Consider the following 10,812-nt stretch of genomic DNA (forward strand, 5'->3'; position numbering starts at 1 on the left):
TAAGTCCCTCTGGCCCCTGGCTGCCCTGCTTTCATATATGTGGGGTTAAACTATTCTCCGGACTTAAATTCATGAAGGAATTAACCCCAGGGTAGCCTGGGACTCTGGTGAGTGCTTTTGTCCTTCTCTGTCCTTTCAGCTTGTTTCCACAGGGGGCCTTCAATATAATGACTCCTGTTGTAAAAGGCCCAGGCAGTGACTTGATCTCTTCTGCTCCCTTTTTTGTAGCATGGGCTCCTTTATCACAAGCCTTAAGTTTGCAGCTGTGCTGAGAATGTTCTTGTGTAGGGTACCTCTTAAAGACTCTTTCATGCTAAATATATAGAATGTGTTTGTATGCTTTGATCTGCCTAGGTTCTTAAAAGCTCTAACAGCCAGCAAAAATTCATGGGTAGGAGTTCAGTCTTGGAACTGCCCCCTCCTCTGCTGTCATTTAGGTTAGCTATGCAAGAGCTAGAATGTGTAGACTTATGCTATAGCTGTCTTTCATTTGAAGATGCCTGAAGACACCAGTTTTTACTGCTTAAGATTGCATCATAAAAGTGTTCTCCTTCCTTCTGAAGGAGAACTTCCTTCTGAAAAAAAAGTAATCCATCCTTTACAGTCTTGCTGCCAGTGATCAGTGAAATTACCATACTTGTACTTCAAATTGTTCTGCGTTAGTTAAGAAGTTGTTTAATGAATTATTTCATTATGTTGCAGTGCTCAGCAATCTGGATCTGCAGCATGATTCCTGAAAGCAATCCCTGTGTCAGGAAAAAAAAACCTACAAAACATCATGGCAGCAACCAAGGATGTGTAGGGGTTAGCATTCTCTGGTGATCTGTCTGAACTTAATTTCTTCTCAGTTGACAAAGTAAGGTTGTCCCAAGAATGCCTGCTGTAGCAACTTGGGGCCTAACTTCTCTTGGTTTGGGGAAGAATGCAAATGAAGGGAAGTAACTAAGGGGAAATGGTCTTAGGAAAGCTCCAACTGCTGCTAGAGGTGGAATTCTTGTAAAATACTAGCACCACAGCTTCCCAGGAGTTAGGTGTTGGCTGCAGCACACTGCCTGCTTCTGAGTGGGATGTGAAACCAAAGGTGTGCCCTTGTGAATACTCCAGGGACTTGGCTAGCCTAACTCCTGAGCACAGAAAGGGTACAGAGATCAACCTGAATGATGGCTAGTCTTGTAAAACTTGAAACGGAATTTTAAAGATTCTGCAGTGTTATGTAAACAGTGTGCTAGGGAGTATGTGAGGAACTTGTGGGGGCCCACTTGCACACTGAACTGGTTATAGAATCTTTAACATAATGGGTCTCTCTTTTGGTTCCTAACCCCAGACGCCCAGAGAAAGCTGCTACTTCTCTGTGCTGTGGAAGGTCAACATGAGTTCATGTCTACAAATGGTGTGAGGTCCTGGCTAAACAAAAGAGCATAGTGTAGGCCTTGAGCTGGAAATGGGAGTAATTCAGTCTTGTGCAGAAATCTGGACTTAATGCCAAATGGCACCAGGAACTATTGGGCACCAGGACTGTTTTTTTTGTTTTGGTTTGCGTTTTTTTGTCATGAAGTGAATAAGAAGCTGAAAGATTTATTTTGATATCTGTAGAATTAGAAATAGTCTTTGTCAGAAATAATTCTTATTAATAAACTTGGTAAATACTGTAAATGCTTCGCTCTGTCTTAAGTCATCTAGTGTCACAGCTGGAGACTTGGTATGCAGTATTTCCATGATGATACTGTTGCTGTGAACTTGCCAGTCTACTCACAGCAGAAACACTACTGTGAAGGCCATTGCTTTTATGGGCCATTTCAGGATGAAAGGTACATCCTGAAATCAGTTCAAGCATGGAGTTAGTCCATGGACTCAGTTACAATTGGAGTTCTGGATTTTCACTATCATAAATGAAGAATGTATTTAACTTTTTCCTCTAAGGTCTGAAAGAATATTTTTTTACAAAGATGCTATTTTCAAACATATGCTTAGTAAAGTACTGGTTAGAAAATATCCACTGCTGGTTCGAGGGATTCAACTTTGGCAGTCATGGCACCCCATTTGGTGAATCACCTGTATTTGCCAGGCCTCAGGATGTACTGCTGTCTTGGAAGTGTGGCTGTTCATATAAAACACAGCTTCCTTTAAGTATGTTATGAAACTGGATGTCCCTGGAGTGAAAGTCCTATTGGAGAGATGAGAAGTTATCTGTGAACTTCAACATCCTGCCTCTGAAGTCATTCCTCAGAGATTTGTAGCTGCTGTGCTTCTGGGCATGCACAGGCAAATCCAAACGTGGATAACAGGAGATCAAGTGGCACTTCTAGGTGACTGCAGCTTGCTAGATGTGATACAGATTCAACTAAGAGTGAATAGCCACTAGTATGTGTGGAAAAGTCAGTTTAGCAGGAATAAATCCACCTGGGTCCTAATTTAAAGTAGTGGTGCTGTGAGTCCTTTCTGCTTGCTAGGGCAGGAAGCAGAAGAGGAATCCAGCCAAGTTCACCACACTTCAACTCTACATGCAGGTAAGAAATAAACTCAGTGATGTATCTGGATTGCCACAGCAGTTGTGTGCCCTCAGTCTTCCTAGATGTTGATGCAGTAACTGGAAAAGGTTCTGGCTGAGACAGGGGAGCTGTTTCTGATCATGTTTTTCTTGCACAGTGGTAAGTGGGCAGGTTTTTTTTTTCTTTTCATTTACTAAGATGATAAACTGTTTCAAAACTGTCTCTGACTTATATCTAGCACAGCAAAGATTTGCTACAGAAAAATACTTTCTGCTTTTGCATCAATGCCAATGCAGTTTTTGCAGGTGCTCAAGTGCAGTTGGATAGGCACAAGAGTATTGCTGCTACTGTGTGATGTCCAACACCTTAGTTAAAAAAAACCAAAACCAAAACCAACAAACCACAATCAAACCCAACAACACTTCAGTATCTTCATTTGTGGCATCGAACTTTCTGGACACTCTTCTTAATCTAGAAAGCATGCAGAAGTGTGTCCTAATTTTAGGCTTTTTTCTACACCTATATTAATTCTCAGTTTCTTTGCTCCTTCTCAGATACTTCCCATCAGTCTCCCAAGCCAAATTCTCTTCAGTCCATCTTGTTCCCATCCTCCTTATGTGTGACTTCTTTCACTCTACAGCTTGTGAGGACACAAGAGTGCACGAGCTTTCAGCACTTGGACACAGAACTAGTCTTAGCTAAGTGAAGCCCTGAACTGCATGTCAGTGAAAAAATAGCTGCATTATCCTATGCAGACGGAATGTATCTGGAAAGTTGCTGTGGTGGTCTATGTAGCTCCTACTGGACAGGGAAACTGAGTTGTACATAAAGCATACAATACTCAAGAACTTAATTTTTCATGAGCATTGGAGGAACATATTCCAGCATCAAAGCTATTCCTGGGCCAAATCTCAAATCTTTAGTCTTTTGTTTGAGTATTGAAATATTTCACATCTTGGCAACCTCTCCCCTCTGAGTAAAATCCTTCCAGAGAATGAGTCTAGAAAGGAAAAGCTCAGATCTATTCTGGGCTGAAGTATTCAGAAAAAAAAATCTATTATGAGACAAATATGCCTTTGTTTTTGGCTCAAACACATGGTGGTGTCTCTACAATGGGATGTGTCAGGTTGCCTCTGCAGTAGTCTGGTCACCAACTTTGCCTGTAATGAAGTAAGAGCAGTGACTGGGGCATGAGAGATGTGGTTTGGTTTTTGTCTCAATACTAAATGTCCTTTTATAGCCACAGTGGCTTTATAAGACTGGTGAAGTGCTTTTATATATAAATACATATATATAAATATATGTATTTATATATAAATATATGTATTTATATATAAATACATACATTAATACAATATAAATACATACTATTAAAATAAAAGTTAATACAATTAATGCACTATGAGTCTTGTATGGTGATTTCATGAAGCTACAAATCCTCAGGGACAAATCTTTAGCTATCCTGTTTTTACACAGCTCTAGTTGTGCTTCTGATGGGTGTTGTAAATGGTATCACTCCTGTCAGTCTCTCTCCTGGAGGTGCTTCCTCAGGAAATTTCCTCAGCCAGGAAATTGTAGCCTGTAACAGTGAAAGCAGACTGAAGGAAGACTCTGAATTTGAGTCTAGCAGTTTCTTCTGAATACCTCTATGCTTTCTTTGGATCAAAATTAACTTCTTCCTGATGGTTAATGCTAAGCAAATTGAATTCACTTACAGGAGCAACTTCTATGTGCAGGCCTGTGCTTACATTTCTCAAAGATCTTTGATGGGCTCCGAATTGTTACACTTTTTTTTGTTCTTCTGTGATTGTGCTTGCTTTGTTCTGTCTTGATCATGCATGTGGAGCCAGCTTGTCTTTTGAATCCCACATGGTTCTTCATAGTTTAATACTGTGGACACTGGGCTGGTAATGAAATTTAGAACTTGAGAGACCAGAGTAGGGGCAGCGATATGTGAATTCCTTATTGTAGCTACGAACGCAGAGCAGCCATCACGGGCCAGATGGGCAGTCCAGGCAGTCAAGAAACTTGGCAGCAACTGCAACCATGAGTTGGCACTGAGGGAAGGGTAGCTATGAAGTAAATATATGTGATATTTCCTTCAAACTTCAAGTCCCCAGGCCTTTTTAGCTCAAGAGGTTTTCTGATCAGGAGGTTTCTTCTCTCTGGTTAATAACTCTCAGTGGATTTGTCTTCCAAGAACCCATCCAGCTTCTTCTTGAATCCTGTAGACTTTCACCTCCCAGGACCCTATGCCACAGATGAACTGTGCAATGCAGGAAGGGCTGTCGTTGATCTTAAACTCTGGAGCTAAAATATCTTTAGACAAATGGTGTCCATGGTCTGAGAAGTCTGGCTATTTACATCTGTTCCAACTGTTCTCAACCAGTATGCTGTTATGACAGCTGCTTTTACATGCAGATTGACTGCTTTTTCACCTCAGAAAAACTTGAGCACAGGAGTAGTCTGAAAATAGCAGTGTTTGTGTAGAGAAACATAGCCTGCATGCCAGCAACTGTAGTGCCTGCTACCAACAATAATGCAAGCTGCAGGAAGCTAGAAGACTTGTTAGTGAAAACTTGGATACTATCTGTGAATTCCCCATGTTTCTCTCCTCTAGCACCATTGTTCTTAATGTCTGCTTGAGATTCTCTGAGCATTTGCAAACAAAAGCAAGAACAGCCCCTCAGTGATCCTCGAAAACTAGGAATTGCCATCATTTCTGTCTCAGGTGGAGACATTTTGAGAGGTTTAGCCACCCCCAAACCCTAGAATGCAGCAGAGTCTAGAATCCAGACATCCTACCTATAGCCTTGATCTCTGAATAGTTATTTTTGTTCATTCTTGCCTTTGACCACAGGAATGCCAGCATGTAATCTGCACATCATTGCATAGCCATAGTTCTCAATTGCACTAATTGGTATTTTGTTGCAATATGTAGGCATGTGTTAATTTCTGTCTGGGCAACTGGTCAGTTCTTTCTTTTATTCCTGCTGAAGACAAATGAAATATTTTGGTTCCCTGTTGTAAGCAAACAAGTAGATACTGCACCTGAATTGCTGTGTTCTTTTGCAAACCTGGGTTAGCACACTAACCTGAGGATGCTAACACACATATTGCTTACACTCTGCAGTTCCTATGAATGCACAATATTAGGAATTTGTGAGCAAGAGGAAACATGCTTTTTCACACCTCTGTCCTGAGAGCTGAGTTGTTCATGTTCCATTTCCCTCTGGCTAAAGCATGATGTTTTTATGTACACCAAACCTCTGCAGCAGCTGGACAGCCCACTTCATGCAGTAAAGGACAGGCGAGAGGGTAGAGATAGTGTCCCACGTACAAAAGAAAGGATGAGAAGGTCAAAGAATAGTTCTATTTTCCTCTCCAGTGTTGTCAGGGAAAGGCTGGAGAGGATCACTAACTGGCTATAACTGATGGGTCATGTGAGCTTGAAATAATGGCTAAATGAGGTCTCTGACATTAGCAAGCAGAGATGTGAGTTTTAAGCAGTCTACCTCACTGCTTTAAAAGTTGCTTGGTTCTATTCAAGGACTCCATTATCAGAATGTTTACTTGGCAAAACAAAATCAAAGCCTACCATTTAAAGCCCAGATGAAATGATTTAAAGTGAACATATACTAGATAAGATTGCAGAAAGTCATAGTAGTTCTGTGCTCTCTGCACTGCTTTTTCTTTCCAAAAGTCTCCAGAACCTTGCTGAAGAACAGTAGTATATTTGCCTAGAAGAGGTATGTTAAGATGTGAGATCCCTTACCTGTATTTTTTTATATTTTATTATGGCTCTTATTCATAACTGCACAGGGTGCCTGCTGGCACAGGATTTGGTGATGAATAGTAGGCATATACATAATCACTTGAATGATAATTAAATCTGTGATAGACGTTTTCAAGCACAAGATGTTGTCCTGTTTCTAATCCACACTGGTATGCTTATTTAATTCTTTTTGCCTGCAGAATAGCCTGGCAATTGAGGGATTTGGCTCAATCTCCTATTGCAACAGATCAGTGCAGCTCTGAAGTTAGTAGAAGCAGGGTGATTGACATCAGCTAAATATCTAGTTCATGAAGTCACAGGTTCACTAAAACATGCTATATATAAAGGTGGTGTGATTTAAGGATCTAGAATAATTAACTTTTGAGGAATCATCTGGAATAAGACTAGAAAGCTTTGCTAGATTGGTGGTAGCATTGGTGGAGCAGCTTGTTTGCATGAAGAATTTGATGTCAAATACAATGTTCACCTCGTTGTGAGTTCCTCTGCACACTTCTGTCCTTTTCTTCCTCAGTCAGTAATTTACTGGATATAACTATTAATGGGATTTATTTTCTGTTCCACAGTACATGATAATTTAAATAACTGTTAAAGGTCCAACTGCATATTGTTATCTCTGGTAAGTATAAAGCTGGAATCTATTGCTAAATCAAAGTTTGTAAAACTAGAGAAAACTTAGATGAAAGAATCAGACCTTTCCCAACACCTCCTCCAGGGTTAGCAATATACAGTTAGACCTTTAACAGTTATTTAACTTATCATGTACCATGGAACAGCTGGCTAACTGTGAATATTTTTTAAAAGTATCCCCCCTCTCCCCTTAAAATGTGAAAGAAATAGTATTTCCCTTGGAACTGTAAAACTTGAATTTGTTTGTAGTACTGAAGAAAGATTTGCTTGAACCAGAATTTTGGAATGCATTCACTATTTACTTAGTATGTGAGCAATAACTGAGTGCAAGTCAGCTGGCCTCTGCAAAGAGAGTTTTTGGCATTTACTGCACTGTAATCAAGGGTACCTCTGTATTCCCTAGGTTTCAGTAAATACTGTCTGCCCTGAAGTTATGCATTTCATACAACACCCAAGAGCCACCTAAGACACTGAAGGAGGAGATCTCAAGGAGATGGACATAGCCTGGGACAAATATCAGTGAGCTGATTTAACATGTTCTGGTGTCACTGAATCATAAGATAGTGTGGACATAAGCAAGTTGCATACATCAGCCCACAGCAAAAGTTTATGTCAGCTGGCCCTGCTGGCCCTTCCCTAGGTGATGTGAAGATATTCTCTACCTAGGAATAGTGACACAACCTTTTTTTGCATCGTCAAGTTATGAAAAGGCCCTGGAAATAGCACTGATTAAACAGATTATTTCCTTCGTGTCCAATGAAACTTTGCATTGCCTTACTGAACTTTTCCTGACTCTTGAGTTGCTTGAAGAGACTGTAACTGTATTCTTAAAGGATAAACTATACCCAGTTTCTTAAACTGTGATCCTCTGCCAAGCAGAACTCACTTGTAGCGTTACATGGCAAGACCCGATGGAGTTGCAGAGACTGAACCACTTCTGGAAGTCAGAATTGCCTCCCCTGCCAAAAAGTACTGATGTCCTGAGTAACTGAGACTCTTGTAAATTATCCAGCTGCCTTTTTTCACCTAGATGGAATTGCTTTCTTTCACAGAGGGCTGCAGGTCAAGGTGGTCACTGCTACATTCATAGCAGTGGCCCCAGAAGCTCTTCTCTTCATAAAGAAAATGATCTGCAATATAAACATTTGCAAAGACGTCCTGGTGTCTGTGTCAGAGCAGGGTACTGACATACTGGGGTTTCCACTTATCTCTCCCATTTCTGATGGTTTGCTGAGATGAAAGTTGAGAGCTGTGTGCAGACACAGACATTGTGGTTGCTTTTGTACACCATAGTCCTAATGCAGTATCTGCAAAGAGTAACACAGAGGAGACTGTTCTAACCTGTGGAGAGATCTCATGTTTTGTCTGTTTTGTAATTATGGCATTTATTACATTTACTATGGGAGACTTATTTTTTCTGGGGTTTGGGCTACATTTGCTGATGCTGTGTGCAAGTGAATTATTGTGTAATTATGGGGTAGACTACACTTTCAACTGCTATCAGCTGTTGCATGTGGTGCACCTGACCCAATGTGGGATAGGTACAAGCATATATATGAGTGTGTAAGAATGGTTCTTTACAGAACCTCCTTTGCCTGAAAGCTATTGGACTCACCAGACCTGAGCAGTTTCTGGTGTGGGTCTGTTCCTATCCTTCTCCACCCCCTGTTGGTTACCTCTTGCCTAAGTTTGTCCCAATCTTTGCTTTTTTGAGAGCAGGTGAATTTTGCTTCAGTTTCAATACTTTGTCACATGCCTTATCCTGGAGACAGGAAAAGTTTCATTCTCATGTGGTGTTGTTACCCTTTGCCTACTAATCCCTTGTACTGTGTACAGATTTTAGCATAGGCATGTTAGGAGGAAATAGCAATTAAAACTTTCAGCCTCTTCCTGGTGTGTGATTAACTGCTGCATTAATCCTGAAGACTATAAATATTGAAATCAAATGGTTCTTACTAGATGTTTGTCACTTATCTGAATTACTGGCTAACATTGTAAATCAGTTTGGGTCAGTTGGTTCAGTTTTTTCTCTTTGAAAGCCTGTCTAAAAATTCAAAGGGAGGAAATGGCGTTAAACTCAAGTTGCTCTCTATCTGGAACCCAGAAGAATTGTTGTTTAAGGCTGAAGCAGAGTGCTTTAATACTAAAGAACAGCTAGTAGGTTACAGAAAACTGTATTTCTCTGTTTTGGAACTTTTCATCTGTTTTCTTCTTGTTTGGTGAGGGCTGGAACAAACCTTAACTTGTTCTCTTCTGATTATCATTTTCTTGCACCTAAATCTTAGACTTTAAAAAAACAAACTGCTTCATGTAATATGCAAAGCTGGTTATACAAATGTTTTATATCAGCAGTAGGTGAGGCTTCAGATCAAAACTACTGCACTCCAAAACCAGATTTACAATCTTATGTATTTGAGGGAACTCATTCAAGCATATGAAGAACTTGTCAACATGATTCATCAGGAACTTGGCATGCAGCTAAACACCTTTGTAGGTCTAATTTATTTAAAGAGCTCTGTTTTCAACTACATGGTCTCCACCTCCAGTGGAACAAATGAGTGTTTGTGGCTGCAAGGAGGGAGGGCAGGGTAAAGTTTGGGAGACTTAGTGGAGCGCAGCTCCATTTACACAATTTCAGGCCAAAGAAATGGGCTTTCAGTGCTGAGCAAGAAAGTAAAGAGAAAGAGAAGGGTGTATTCTGGGGAAATGGATGGGGGGATATCAAACCTCCACCTTCACAGCCTTCCATCACAAACCACTTCACTGATATTGTTTTTAACTGTATCCATATTAAATGACAGGAGCTAATGTGCACTCACCATTTTCAAACAGGTTAGATACCCTCCTGTCCTGTTTAGTATATTCAACCCTGTTCTCCCAGACTTTCTGTGTTACCTCAGGCCACATGCCTTCATTCTGCTGGATTTCCTTCTCATGATGTTTGGTTGACTGTTGTATTTGACTTTATGTATTGCTGGTACTACTGTAAGTACACTGTTCAGGGCTTGATATTTGTCTGCTGGCAAATCCCCATGAAAGGCCATGAAGTCTAGGCCTTGATGCCTTTGGGAACCACATCATACACTTTCTTCACTTAAATGGACTATGTGTTTAGCACTGCAGTGGAAATACCTGTGTGCAAGTACCTGGCAGATCACTTCCATAACAGCAGGTGATGTGGTGACAGTGCAGGATTTGGCACTTGGTGTTCCCTCTGACTCTGCTTTGCTGCAAACAAACTCTCTTTTGGAGCCAGCCTGAGCTAGTTTATTTTTTAAGCACCTCTAACCATTCTTAAATCTTTCAACCATGACTCCCCTCGTGAGGCCAGCATCTTTTACAGTGTTTTACAGGGATGGAATATATCTGATTTTCTCATAGATTTCACTCTTTTATTTGCTGTTGCTGCCTCTTAAAGATAAACAGTCCTGTGCACTTGACTTACCAACCTGACAAACTAATGCTTTTAGAAAGAGATTGGTTATATTTTTGTCCTACAGCTAAACCAATCTGTTGGAAAAAACAGATATTTTGCCATTCCACAATGGATGCTAGATGTTTCCACATGACATTTTGGCTAGGAAAAAGCTCTTCACCATAATGAGTGAGAATTTTCAGGACTAGCTAGAGAATCAGTAGTGATGTGTCTGAAGTCAGGATTACTGTAGCAGAAATGAGGGGGAAATTTGGGCTTGCTTGCATGGGCAGTGCTCTAGTAAATCTCCAGTCTAAAGACTCTGACTCACTAATTCGTGTGGAGCAGTTGAAGAAGGTAGCCTCTCTGGTCTGGCAGACAGTATGTCTGTGCCTCAGCTGCTGTGCTGTTCACAGTCAAGAGTGTTAGAGTGAAACCATCTGATTTCAGTGTCATAAACTGGGCTATGAATTGCAACACCAAGC

At 40.6% G+C, this 10,812-nt stretch overlaps 1 protein-coding gene across 1 annotated transcript; it reads right to left on the reverse strand.

The window, feature by feature from the left end:
- Positions 1-1,982: 1,982 nt before the first annotated feature.
- On the reverse strand, positions 1,983-9,956 carry LOC135417540 (gamma-crystallin B-like). Its single transcript, XM_064661862.1, is given in 5 exon segments — positions 1,983-2,086; positions 2,089-2,164; positions 7,799-7,875; positions 7,878-8,077; positions 9,808-9,956. Coding segments are annotated over 5 exon segments (606 nt in total).
- Positions 9,957-10,812: the final 856 nt, after the last annotated feature.

The sequence above is a fragment of the Pseudopipra pipra genome, chromosome 7 (assembly GCF_036250125.1).
Source record: "Pseudopipra pipra isolate bDixPip1 chromosome 7, bDixPip1.hap1, whole genome shotgun sequence".
Taxonomy (NCBI): Eukaryota; Metazoa; Chordata; class Aves; order Passeriformes; family Pipridae; genus Pseudopipra; species Pseudopipra pipra.